Source organism: Falco biarmicus, chromosome 11, assembly GCF_023638135.1.
Source record: "Falco biarmicus isolate bFalBia1 chromosome 11, bFalBia1.pri, whole genome shotgun sequence".
Classification (NCBI taxonomy): Eukaryota; Metazoa; Chordata; class Aves; order Falconiformes; family Falconidae; genus Falco; species Falco biarmicus.
In genome coordinates, this window is record NC_079298.1 from 13,368,973 (window position 1) to 13,383,466 (window position 14,494).

The following is a 14,494-nucleotide window of genomic DNA, read 5'->3' on the forward strand; positions in this document are numbered from 1 at the left end:
AGAAAAATGTTAAGGGTCACTAAGTTTGAAGTACAGTCTCAAATAAAAGTCTCCGTCGGTCCAGTATGTGATACAGCCCTTACGAAACCATCCCAAGACTAAGGGAGATAGAAGAGAGAAATCCATGCCCAACTGCTGTTCTAAAGCTTGTTTCAAATGAAGTTGCCTACAAAGAAAAGTAAAAGTTAAGTCATGAACTGAACTTTGGTGGGAACCACTCAGGTGAGTTAAAGGGGCTTTTCTAATCAGACATTCAATGACTACTTACAGATGTTCAATACAATTTTAAGACTTAATCTTAATTAGTAAAGCTCACTTGAATAGCACCCACTGCACCAACAGAAAAGTATGAAACCAGAAAACATTACAGGAATCCTCTTCAACCACACTACTTTTTTGCCCAGGATGCTTTTATGTATCACAGTTATGACCTGAATAGTAGTAGTAGTGGAATCGTCTGTAGTTAAGACAGAGGTAAAGTGGCAAAATAAAATCTAACAAGGCACAACAGTCTGCTAAGAATTACAAGGCTATTTGTTCATGTACATGACGAAGAAAGACCAATACACGTGTTAACCTGGTGTTATCATCACTAAGGAAGATCAATGTTTGCAGCAGGAAAAAAAATTACTCTTTTTGTTTGTGACAGTGAAATTCCAACCCTTTGGCATCAATATTTTTGTCTCCATGAACCATCCGGAGTCTTCGCACTTCCTACCACAAATGAGATAAGCACATCAATACACAGCAAAAATAAGAAGCACTTAGGTGAAGCTTTCCTGAGAACAAGTTTTCCCTAAAACTCAACAGCAGAGCTGCACATATGGAACAGGGGAAAAAAATTATCAATTATAAGACCGTAAATAAAACTACCAATGGCTTTAGACCTACAGGAAATGAAGTTAACCTTTAGAAACACATAAAAAACACTTAATCCTTGGCTTTTTTTAACAGAAATCACATAAAATGGCAGACAAAGATAAACCAGTTAACAATCCTCATCAATGTCTGCACAAAGAAATGGAGTCTCTATAGTCTGGCACAAAAGCTTCTCCTCACCAAGCAGCATAATACAGTTCCATCACAAAGAAACAACAGCCAAATTTTTTTCAAGGACATGTATTTCTTCCCTTCTGCTTTAGAACAAAAACATTGCCCAACTGTTAGGTTTATGAACATCACCAGGCCTCAAGCTCAAACTGAAAGACTGCAGTCAGCAGACACTTCTGCTAAAGTTCGGCTAAACTGGCAAAACAATGCTGTAAACAGACTCTCCTCTCTCCTAAAAACAGGGATCAATGCAAAGATCAACGAACACAAAAATAACTAACTGAATGCTAAATTTAACTTTCAGGATCACGTATTTTTGCCATCTTCACCCTGCACAGGTCCAATGTAAGATATCTAATAAAACAAGAGAAAGACATATTGCTACTAATATGTCACTACATCCATCTATGCCTAAATGCTTAAACATCTAAATGCTTACAGTCACTGCATTAACTATATAACTCATTCATAAGCTTTCCTCTAAAACAGTGACTGTTATTTATTTATTGGTACTCTCTGATCTTCTGGTGCTGTCCAGAACACTTAACATCAGTCCTGACCACTTGACTCCCTTCTAACATTCTCTTCTAAGGCTCCATATTAAAATGTGGTTTTTATGATAATACAGTAATTACACTAAAATACAGTAAATACACTAAAGATTGAATGGTGTGATTTTAGTGGCTAATAAACCTGTTTTAACTATTAAACATTTCATTTTTGAGAATGTGTTTCCTTGTTTTGGGGCCTTACAATGGCTTCTTTAAAATAAAGCTGGGCTCTCCATTTCAAATGGCAAAAACTAGTCATAAAACAGCGGCTGCTAGCCCCTCAGCTGGTCCTCAGTGAACAGAGGACATGCAACTGCCAGGGGAGTAACAGAACATAACAAAAACAAGGCAAAACATTAAATTATTTCACTGTCTATCAGTGCATTTTTTCTAAGTAGCTCCACAAGTCTCCATTACATAGTCTTTTACAGTTCTGCCATTCCAAGAGTTTAACACTTTGCTTGCATTAGTTGGGTTCCTTGGGTCTTGTACATGCTTCCTTAGAAAGCTCTGAAAGCCACATAAAGAAAAAAGATATCTGTGCAGTTTTGCGATTTGCTTTGTAATGGCAAACTGTATTATAAGAAAGAGTGCAAAGAAGTGTGATTTGGTGATTCCAAGCTGTATGTTCTTCAATGCAAAGAGAAGGCAACCCCGAGTTTAGTATCTGGGATAACTGGAAATCAACATGCACAGGAAGACAGCCTTCCTGAAAACATGGAACCACACTTAAACCATCTGTAGAGTGTAACTCAGGTGTGTACGCAGTCCTTCTGTTTGTGTACGACTCTCAGTGACATGAAAAAAACATTCATAAGCAGCAGTACCAAGTTCCAGTTATTATACATAGTACCAAGAAGGCATATTAGAAAACTTTGTTTTTAAATCATTCTTATTGAGCTCAAAGGATGACAGCTGTGTATTTGAAGGATAAAAGAAGAACATGCTTGAGTGTCAATTAATCAATCTGACAAGTACTAAGTTTCATTTTCAAGCTTCCTGAAATGCAGCTACAATGTTTTCACAAGTCTTCATCCCACAGGCAGTACTGAACCCCCCTCACTCTTTAGTGGATGGACCTTTTGCACTTAAGTTTTTGTTTGGTTGGATGAAGAAAAGACAACAAAGCGTCTCAAGTTTGTTGCACAACTGCACACCTAATTCAGTCTTTAGTAAGAGTGCTTCCTATGTGCTGCAATTTGTTTGATTCTAACCATTCTGTACTTCCTCTTCTATCATGAAAGAAAAACTGGTCTACGAGCTCTTCCACCACATCCAACGGGAAAAATCAACAGGAATGGCACAACCTACAACCTTTTTTTTTTTTTTTAATCCTGATGTACTAGCAGTTAACATACTAAAGTGATAAATGCACAAGTGTATAAAGAGCTAATTTCCATAAGACAGCTCACAATCACTGCAAGAAGTTAGGGCCAGCAGAATGTGGCCTCATATCAGCAACAAATTTAACTGTTACTGGAAATCTGTCTTGAATGGATGGCTGGATGTTTAGACAACGTGCAGATAATGGAAGCAGCACTCCAGAAGTGTACTGAGATTCAGCTTCTTATTATAACTACTGTTAAGTATTTTTACTATTAACAGAATCAGCTGAGATGCCACACACCTATAACAAGAGTTTCAGAAATACTAGCATGACACAGTAAAGGCCAAAAATATCAATCATCCAAATGTCATTCAATTAAGTAGTTAAATAACTTATTATGGCTTTGTACTGTTGAAAATGTTTATGGTGGATTACCTGTCAAAATATGTGGTAAAAAACATTACAGAAAATCTTCCTTTATAGACAGTTCACGAAGACGTGTGTAGACTGAAACTGAATCAGAAATTACATTTCAAAAATTCTTAAAACCCCCCACAGTCCAACCTTAACAGTGCCACCTGCTTCTGGAAATTTTAACAGGTAGATGGAATGTTTTAAAGCATCATCTTCCTTTTACATTCATGAAAATCCAGACCAGTTAAAGGTTTTAGAAAGTATTTTATTGTTAAATTGTTTACTATACTTACAACATGATAAAAATATTTATGATGCAGTTGTAATAGCAAAGGCATGATTGTTTCCTGGCAAGAAAGAGAGCATCATCCTGTTTTCCATGTAAATAATGGACCTCCATTAATGCTAGAGCAACTCCAAATAGCAAAAAAATGACATGCTAGATTTTTTAATTATTGCAGTCTTGAACCCTTTTCCCTCACTGCACTGTAATGTGTATTTGTAAAATTTGAAAATAATTTCTGACAGATTACTAGTTTTAGGGTTCACAGGACCTAAGCTGTAAATTAGATAATACACTATCACAGAAAACACAGCTTGGAGGAAGAGCAAGTAATAAAAGAAAAAAAAACTGTTTTAAAGTCAACAACTTCTTCATCACTTCTTCAACTACTTAAACACAAACCAAACAAGGTCTTCAGATCTTTTTACTGCAGTGAGATATGAGAGCATCAACGTCCTACAGCCTAGAGTGACATCTATCAATACATTTAAAAAATGAGCGCTTTTTCCCCACCTGAAACAGATTTTTCTACTTCCTAGCAAAAAAGTAGAAGTTTTCTGAGTGATCATGGACTCAGCTTCTTCCTCCAATAGAGCTGCATTTTCACCAGGGTTCAAATAGTGCTACATCATTACAAAAAGACACTAATCACAGCACATCATTATTTGATGTGGAAACGAAATTAAGACTCTACGTGCTCTATTTAGCTACTGTAGTTCTTGAGGAACTAGGTCTTGATGGATGACAAAGCTTTTTGGTTTAGTCTCAAACAGTTCACTGACCTGGTGGTCTTCACTGCTTCCTTAGCTTCAGCGACTCAGGTTCCATGAATAAGAATTAAGTAAGAGTAAAAAAAACACTTTTATTTTAAATAGATATCTATCATCATATGTATAATAATCCACTGCATCTCATTTAAGCACCAAAGTTACGTTGGCTTATGGAGCACAACAGGGAGCTCAGGCAATAAAAATAACTTATCAGATAAAAATAAAGAATTGCCTCTTCTAGAGGCTCTAGAACTGCCTTGACAGACAGGACAACAGTCACATTCTTTGTGCTGCAAGAAGGCATATCAGCTTGCTCAAGAAGTCAGTCAACTTCTCGGTGTAAACTCAGTAATGCATACCCATTGCTCCAACACAACACACGCTGGAATTACTTGGTTTCCCGAAGCATACAGTCATGAATATATCCACAGTCGGAGTGCTCCGTACATGCCTAATCCTAGCCTTGGACAACAGCCTACTGTTATCCCCTAGCGCTCTGCAACAAATATTAAGTAGCAGCAGCTTTTCCCTTCAAGCTAGTAATTGATTATTACAGAGGCAAGTAGTCCCACACCAAATTCAGCCACTTCTGATAGAAGACTTCTCTTGGCCCCTTCGCCTCTATAAACCTTTTGGACAAGAGATGCAGTGCACTGCTAAAGTCAGATGCAAATCATCAGCAACGTGAACACCTATATAATCATAATCCCTCCACTGCCTGCTCTGCTATTCTAATATGCAAGATATAAACTTAATGTGGCCAATACAAGATATTTACTCTTACTCTTCACTTGTGACAGGAAACTTGAAATCTCACACACACAAGCTGAATCATCTAAGCTGCTGATGCAATGCCTACCTACTTATTGATTTACACAAATCAATTTAAACAAATTAAGTTTATCCATTAATGTTCTACTTTGAGAGAAGTGATGTTTTTATTATATCAGGCCAGAGAAGTGCCATATGCCCTTCAGTGCAATTTTGCCATTATCTAACACTAGATGAATCTTTTGGCTCAATTCTGTTATTATCTACGAGGCACGCTGCAGAATTGATCACTTGACCCTATGCCCCTCTGCTTGCTTTTAAATGACTCTTTTCTTCAGTCACTTCCCCCCACCACACCCCAACTTCTAAACATTACTGTGAACATACAGGTGAGCTCAGAGTGACATGCTGCCAGCAGCTACCGTTGCTGATCGATCAAAATACAGAAAGGCAAAACTATGGCTAATGAAGGCAGCAAGCAGGAGTAGCTCTGGCACCAGAAAGAATCAGTTTATGGAAGGTAGGGAGACAGACCTACAGGACACTGACAAGTTTGTTCTTTCTGGCTTCTTTTCTTGCATTCTTGGGAAAACTCTGCACTAGGTAAAAAGCTGGCTGCACAGCCGAGCCCAAAGGTGGTGGAGGATGGAGTTACATCCCGCTGGCAGCCGGTCACAAGGGGTGTTCCCCAGGGCTCAGCGCTGGGCCAGGCCCGTTAATGTCTTCATCGACGACCTGGGGGGGGATCGAGCGCACCCCCAGTCAGTTTGCGGACAGCACCAGGTTGGGTGGGAGTGTGGATCTGCTGGAGGGCAGGAGGCTCTGCAGAGGGATCTGGGCAGGCTGGACCGATGGGCCGAGGCCAGTGGTGTGAGGGTCTACAGGTCTCAGTGCCGGGTCCTGCGCTGGGGTCCCACCAGCCCCACCAGCGCTACGGGCTGGGACTGCCCGGTGGGAAAGGGCTTGGGGGGGCTGGTGGGCAGCCGCTGAACAGGAGCCAGCGGTGTGCCCAGGTGGCCAACAGCACCCTGGCTGGTATCCAAACCAGCGTGGCCAGCAGGACCAGGGCCGTGATTGTCCCCCTGCTGCACCTCGAATCCCGTGTCTGGGTTTGGGCCCCTCACTACAAGAGGGACACTGAGGTGCTGGAGCGTGTCCAGGGACGGGCAGCGGGGCTGGTGAAGGGTCTGGAGCACAAGTCTTGTGAGGAGCAGCTGAGGGCTTTTTTGGCCTGGGGAAAAGGAGGCTGAGGGGAGACCTTATCACTCTCTACAGCCCCCTGAAAGGAAGGAAGCTGTAGCCAGGTGGATGTCGGGCTTTTCTCCCAGGTAACAAGCAATAGAACAAGAGGAAACAGCCCCAAATTGCACCAGGGGAGGCTTACGCTGGCTATTAGGAAAAATTTCTTTACTGAATGGTCAGTCAAGCATTGGAACAGGCTGCCCAAGGAAGCAGTGGAATCACTATCCCTGGAAGTGTTTAAAAAACATATAGGTGTGGTGCTATGGACATGGTTTAGTTGGACTTTACGATCTTAGAGGTTTTTCCAAACTAACCGATTCTATGAAAAGGACAGAGGAGAAAACAGACACAGAACCATATATGTCATAGGGAACAGCTCCTTCCACAGCTATGCTCTGGCTTTTTCACTGCCTTTATTTCTGCACAGAGAAGGGGATAAACGTAAGAAATTAAACTCTGAGGATGAGTAAGAATGCCGGGAAGCTAACCATACACTCTGGACTCTGGTTCACCATATTAGAAGCTTTACAGGCTAGAATCTTCTTATTAGAAAAACCACCCACTTCTTTTTTGTTCTCTCCCTGTCATGAGAAAAAGAGCTAGATAGCAACAAAGAAAGAGATGAGAAAAGGAAGTCGGAGGTCTACAAACAGTAACCGAGTTCTTTTAATGGTAAGTCACATCAACAGCTCATAATTTAGGAGTCTTTACCAATGTCTTCCTTAAGACTTTCTTTAGTTCCCTTAACGAAACGAGCACGGGACAGAACTGCCCTAATATCAGCCCTAAACAGCAACAATATCCCAAAACAGGTAACTAGAACTATTTATGTGAACAGACGGTTCCTGATCTTCTAGAAGTCAGTAGCACTCCGTCCCTCTTTCAATAAGAGGGAGCAACGATACTTACAAAACACGTTTGGTTATGTTTAATTTATATCTGCTTTTACAGAATCTGTAACATGAATAATAAAAATTATACTTTATTGCATTGCTAGCGATACATCCATTTGGTTCTGCTTATTTGCTTGAATTTTGGAAGTAAGCTTCCATCTTCTTCTGATTCAGTTTCATCCCAGCTTGTAGGTTTTGATATGAAGTTAGAAGAAACAGCTTTGAGTGTTGTGAGCTGTTAACCATAGGGTCCATGGCTGGGGGAGCAGAACAGGAGCTGCAACAGAGCTCTGATCAGCAGCCTGAGAGACAGAGGTGTACAGAAAGCTCAGAAGCAAGGTGTCAGCTGAACTCCAAAAGCTTGCTGCTTCACCTATCAAACAAAAGGGAAGACTCATAGTAGAAATAACCAAACACCAAACTGTTATGCAGTCTACATACAGGGCTCATCGCAATAGAGGTACTGCCTTTAATAGCACTGACGGCGACTAGAGGAAAAAGAAAACACAAGAGGTAACACTTACTATATTTGAAGGATAGAAGTTCTGATCAGGAAAAAAATAAAAGATCTCTTGAATTTCCAGGCTTGCCACGCAGCAAGGAAAGCATGGTAACAGCTTCTTTGCAGCTGTGAAGGCAAAATAAATCTGACTAGCACTCTGGGGTTTGGACAGTTTCTCCCTGCTGGTCACTGACTGCTTTCCAAAAAAGCGAACAGGGTGAGAAGTCAGTGGAAAAGATCCTTTGCCATTTCTTGCCAAAAAAAACCCCCAATCAAATACAACCAACAACGTGAAAGGGGGGATAAACTTTCTAACCTAATGTTTGGAAGTAGTCTTGGACAGATTTGCACGATGTCCTGAATACAGGGAGTAGAAATATCCACACAAGCATAATGTTACAAAACCCTCTGTCGTATGACACACCCAACTGTGGTAATGCAATCCCTGAAATTGTAAAAAGACAAGTATTAAACAGTAGTGGAGAAATAACCTTGTCTGTGAACACACTACTGCAGGCTGCTGCCAGAATACTACATCTTTTTGGTGCACACAGTCCAAGAACTATTGGGGGGAAAGCGCAAGCGCTAGAAGCAAAAGAACTCAGTGTCTCTGTTCCAACTGAAGTTAGATTTTACATTTCAAATACTTATACATGGAAAAGATACCAGATAGTAGAAAACTTTTACTGTCTGTGCTAGCATAGGCATATTCCACAGCTGAAAGTTGGACATTAGACAAAACAAGCCTTGAAGTAAGATGTGGTTTAGTTTCCTAACTGCAGGAATAATTAAACATTGGCAGAGCTTTCCGAAGAGGTGACAGACATGCCATGATCTAAGGCTAGGATAAGATCAATTTCTAAGAGAAATGTTTTGATTTATCTTTCAGGAAAGCTCCTGCACATGCGGGGAAATTATACTGGATAATCACAGTAATCCGTTTTGGCTTTGGCACGTACAGATCTACAAAGTTTCAGACACGCGGAGAGAAAGGAGTACTTCTGCTACTCTCAGAAAGTTTGCAGCACTACAGTTCCAAATGTCCCTAATAGCTAAATGACTTGATTGTCAGTCAGTTACCTTGCTAGCTCAGAAAATACTTTCTATCCAATGCAGAAATGACAAAATGTACTGCCTGGGAAACACGCAAGACCTCCCTTCTTCAGGCACCTCAAAATTTACACCTGGAGATAGTCTACTGCACTGACTGCCCTACAGAAAGGGCTCCCCCAGCACAAAACTAACCTGGACTAAGGAGGTTTTTCATTCTTCTCTGTTACATATGCAGCTTGCCTGTTGGCTTCAGCTGAACATTTCCCATACAACAAACATACATGCAGCAGGGGAGCCTCCAGGTTTAGCAGTATTTCAGTCCAACTCTGCAGCAGCCAAGTTAAAATTACATGAGACAAAGGGTGCATCTAATCCAAAATCCTGCCTCTGCAACTTGCAAGTCCCTCTACCAGCCCCTTGAACCGCTTGCTGAGATTCTGCTACTGTTGTCCCTTTCATCTCTTTCTCACAAAGCCATGGAACCTGCTCATAAATCCCCTCCTAGCCCTGGTCATCCATAGCAAGAGGAGAGAGAAGCTTGACAGAAATGAAGGTAAAATGGTGACAAGCATGGGATCTGTTTCTGTTCCCTCACCCTGTCATATCTCCCAGCAAAGTACCACTGGGCAGCACCCACCAGTTCCCTAAATGCCTTTAGAGCAAAGAACACTGTTCAGGGATACTTGGTGCCCTCTATTTTTACTTTTTTGAGCTTCAACCTCCAACCCCCTAGACCTGCCACAAAACTTCAGCTTTCCTCGCATCTGTTTACTACCCCCTCTGCTTTCAGAGGAAGACAGGATTTAGATTTGTTAGGGACAGGCTAACACCCAACTCCTTATGGAAAAAAAAAATTATAAAACCAGCAACACATTCTCTATGGACAAGTAAAGGGAAGTATCATGAATTTGCCACATTCTAATGTTCACCTAGATTATAGTTAATTTCAGCTGTCTTCCTTAGGTGGATGCAGTCTGCCTGTTTCATAACCTTCACTAGATACCTCCTCCTCCAAATCCTTTTTGAATCCATTACACCCCTTGGCAAAAAAAAAAAAATCGTACATGAGTTACTTTCTGCATGAAGATCTGCCTCTTTTTAAGCCTGACTCCTAGCTTAATACCAAAGGAAACAGCCTGCTGCTGTTCGCTATCTACCCGCCACACACCAGCTACGGTCTTGTATACTTCCATCACAAGCCCCTTAAGTCATATCTTCCAGACACTGAAGAATCCTTTATGTGAGAATTCTGACATCTACTTGAAGTGGAAAATGCTAATTAAAACCCAACAAACATGGGAAAGATCCATGTGAAATCTTTCACAATAAATACAATGTCTCAGACTGACTGTGTATGCATGATATGAAAACAATCTAATCCTTATAATATACCTCTGGATGAGGGTGACTGTCATTCATAAGCAATGACAACTTTCACCCCAACTTTCCATTTTTCTCCTTCAGTGCGGGCAGCAAACATACGATGATTAAGCAGGTACTTTATGGAAATGCAAGTGGGTTGTGTTTGACAAAGACGCCCTCACCCAATGAAACTGAACTGTCACAGGATAATAAGGACAATTCAACTATGAATTAATGATTAACAGATAGGAAATAAGAAGTTGAAGTAATTGGCCCTCTACCCAAAAAAGAAGAATCACCAGCAGAGTCCCACAAGGATCTGTTCTGGGATCAACACCTTCAACAATTTTAAAAAAATCTAGCAAAGAAGCTTAACATTTACATGACAGAGTTTGCTGACATGCTTAAAGTTACTCAAGGTTGTAAAAGCAATGGCCAAAGATCTGAAGATGACTACCTTAATCTTACTGTTTAAAGTGGGCTGTAAAATAGCAGGTAAGTTTAAATGTAGAGAAATGTGAAGTGATGCACAGCGTAAAAAAAACATCCTAAACTTATACACACAATGACAAATTCTCAACTAGCTATTACCACTTCAAAGAGTGACTGTGGAGTTATAATAGACATCTCCATGCAAGTACCAACTCAATGTTGTAAAGATAGTCAAGAAAAGGCAGGTAGAAGATTGAAGATGCTCTGTATAAGTTTACACGCTGAAATACTGCAGCCAGTCCTGCTTACCGTTCCCCAACCCTGTTCCTCTGGTTCCTGCATCGCTACCTCCAACTGGGAAAACACCTGCAAAAGGTGCAAAGAAAACAGCAAGGACAATGAAAAGGATAAGAGTCACCTCTTTCTAACACACCTCTGGAAAAGTTACAAGCAAGGGATGGTAAATAAAAAGAAAAAGTTACCAACTCATAAGACACACAGAATAACACGGATTCTCTTTTTCAGTGCCTCATCCAATACAAAAATTAACAAACAAGGCATGAAACAAGCAGGTAGAAAGTTTAAAAACAAACAAGAAGAAGTGTTTTTTTCACCAACACTCAGCCACAGGATGTTGTGGAAGCTACAAGCACACATGGCTACAAATACCGATTTGGACAAATTCACAGAAGAAAAAACCCACTGGGGGCACTAAAAACAAATATCACCTCTAGTTCCGGAAACCTGCAAGCCACAAATTACTGGAGGCTGGGAGAGGTATTTCCTCCATATACACTATGCTCTTCTCCAAGCATCTGCTTTTGGCAGCTCAGAGACGCGGGATACTGGGCTGGAGGGATCTTTAATGTGACCAAGTACAGTCTTATTTATGTTCTTCTGTAACTCATAAAAAAAGTGAAAACATTAATCATATCTATGTGTCAGAACTATAAGCACAGCATGCTAATCTTGTTAAAGGACTGGATTTTCAAAGGCCTAAAGGTCAGTACAGTATTAACTACTACAGTCACAGCTTGGTAAGTATTTTTTCTAACATTAGAGTAGCTTAGTCTCCCCCAACCACAAACTTGCCTAACTGTATGGCAAACAAACTGTGAAATCTGAATTTAATTCAGAATGGTTCCCCACAGCTGTGCACACTGTTGCATTGATACAGCTGAAGGCATACTACAAGCTTGGAAACAACAGGGCTACTTAAATCATAAGTGGCCCTAAATATCTGTCAGGCTACAAGCTGCATTAGTGGAAATGGAGTATCACACTGTCTTTTGCATCTCAGTCGGCCCTTTTCAGCACATCCACACTACCAACTCCTGATGTTCAAAGAAATACTGGATTATCAAAAATAAAGACAGAAATGTTGTAAACAGACTTATTGTCCTGTTTATTAAATTTGTCCAACATATCTATTTATTTCCAGTTGCTTACCGCATTTACAAAACTCCCACCACTTCAAATGGAAGACTAAAGGGGAGAGCTGATGAAAGATTCTCCTTTGATGTTTGCAGGGCCTCTCTCACAGGTTGAGTAGAAGCTTTCTTAACTTTAGCTGCCACACTCCTCAAAGACTCCATCACACTGAATACTTGCCAGCACATACTGTATCCTACAATTCACATCAGGTCTTAGAGCACTCAAGCTAAAAATGAACTGGCAGTGTCTCCCATTAAAAAGCCTTATGCGTCACGAAAACTGGTATTTCTGAATTCGCAGCCTTTCCGGTTTTCCAATGTTTGAAGATTCCCGAGTGTTCAATACATTATATGGTATGCAGCACACTCCGTGTGCACGATTTTACTTGTAAAAAGTTTAGTTCACAACTACCAAGAATGGAAAGACAATCCTCCAATTTCCATGTCAAAATCATATACAATATATCAAAACGGTACAAACACCTTGACATTGCATTTGATGGTTCTACTGACCACTATTTTAACTGACAGTTCAGAAGAAACTAAGTCAGCTCTTCTGCTTTCAGATTTTTTTTTTCCTGAATAAGAATATCAATGTTTTTTAATTGTTTCAGGAAGTGAAAAGCAACAAAAGTAGCAGTAGCTCTTAACCACCTGGCTTAACAAGGCACTGGAAAATAAAATTAAAAAAATAAAAGAACAGAGCTCTCTTCTTCCAGGGCCCAGTCTAAGAAATCTATATTCAAGAGATATCCACTAGCAAAGCCAAAATGCAAGTCTCCTATAACTGACAGCAATGTAATGCAGCTATTCTAGAAAAAGCTAAGAAATTACATTAAAAAAACGCTTGTGCATCTGCAGCAACAATGTAAACTTAAAACGCCTTTTTGACAAGAAAAGTCAAAGAACCTAGCTTTTCACTTTGCTCCTAAAAACAGCAAAACAAAGCAATGAATTACTGCATCCTGTGTCTTCGTAATTGTGATACTTTTGTCTTCTCTTCAGAGGAAAAAAAAAAAAAAGCATTAGTTGCCAGCTACATTTTTAAACCGCTAAGTCTCATGCCCCATTCTTCTCTCTTGTAGAACTAGGAATACCAAAAGCACTGAAACAAAGTTTAAGGTCTCCTGGGTCTCTCATTCCTGTAACCATAAGAAGCAATCAGTAAGTAGATCCTTTCTTCGTGGGGGTGAAAGACGTAAAGGTGGACATACTGAACTTACGCACTCTAGCTTTTAGCAAGCCTCTGCATTTCCAAAGATCCGCAAAGGTACGTTTCCTAAATAAACCATTCCTTGCATTAGGAATTAAGACCTAAAAAATGCTGGAAAACGCATGGTAATTAGCGTCACAACCAGGAGTCACCCACGGAAGGTTACCAGCCAGAAGTATTCTGCAATTATCAATAGACCAGCGAGCACGTAACGCAGCCCAGATTTCGGGGCGCCCTCCCTGGCCTCTTCGCCGGCACGCAGGCAGCACTCGTGGCACCACGACCCCCGCACCCCTCGCCCAGCACCGCCACGCCGCCGCTCCGCTCCCGAGCGCCCAGCCCCCGCGCCCCGCTGCGGGCGGCGCCCACCTGAGGCAGCACGTGTAACGTGCGAGGATGCTCGGCGGCCGCAGCCCCCCGCCCGGCGCGGCGCGGCACCTCACCCCCCCGCCCCGCGGCCGCCGCAGGCCCCGCCCGGCCCGCCGCTCCCCTGCCCCGCGACTGCGGCAGCCGCCGCCCGGCCGGGCGCGGAGGACGGCAGCGCCGGGCACCCCCTCGCCAGGCGGGCCGCGCGTCGCCATGCCAACGGCCGCCGCCGGCCCCCCGGCCCCGCGCCCCGGCTTTACCCGCTCCGGCGCCTCCCGGCCGGGCGCCCCCGCGGCCCTGGCGTCCTCCGGCTCCTTCCTGCCGCCGCCCCCCAGCAGGGTGGCTCTCCGCTCCGCCGCGCTGGCGGCCACCGCCCGCCCGGGCTCCCTCCGCGGCGGCGGCGGCGGCGCCGCTTTGTCCCCCCGGGAGCGGCCCTTCCTCATCGCGGCGGCTTCTCCTCAGCGGCGGCTGCGGCACGGCTGGGGCCCCCGCGGCGCGGAGCCGGCCATGGCCGGCGGGAGTCACGGAGAGCCGGGGCGGCGCCGCCGCCACCGTCGCCGCCACCACCTGCGCGCGGGGCGGAGGGACATGCCCGCCCGCCGCCACCGCTCCCGCCGCCCGCCTGTCAGGGAGCGCGGCCGCAGCGGCTGCCGCGGTGCCGCCCCCCCTCTTCCCTCCCCCACCTTAGCGCGCGCGCGCGCGCCCGCCCGCCGGCCGCCGCCTATCGCGAGAGCATCGGCCGCGCGGCGGGGAAGAGGCGCGAGACTTGGGGGGGGGGGCGGGCGAAGGTAGCGCGTGAGTCTTGTCACGAGGGGCGGGCGGGAGGTGTGAG

At 43.2% G+C, this 14,494-nt stretch overlaps 1 protein-coding gene across 9 annotated transcripts in view; it reads right to left on the reverse strand.

The window, feature by feature from the left end:
- MAST2 (microtubule associated serine/threonine kinase 2) overlaps positions 1–14,349 on the reverse strand; it is a 194,344-nt gene extending 179,995 nt beyond the window's left edge. For 2 of the 9 annotated variants that reach the window (XM_056355602.1, XM_056355601.1), the window contains exons 1-2: positions 13,923–14,348; positions 10,960–11,016 (exon numbers count right to left, since the gene is read on the reverse strand). In XM_056355602.1, the coding sequence (XP_056211577.1) occupies positions 10,960–11,016; positions 13,923–14,105 (240 nt within the window). In that variant the 5' untranslated portion in view covers positions 14,106–14,348. Of the gene's footprint in view, positions 1–10,959; positions 11,017–11,378; positions 13,408–13,922 lie in introns of all 9 variants that reach the window. The other 7 variants (XM_056355610.1, XM_056355604.1, XM_056355607.1 and 4 more) reach the window with 6 other exon arrangements.
- Positions 14,350–14,494: the final 145 nt, after the last annotated feature.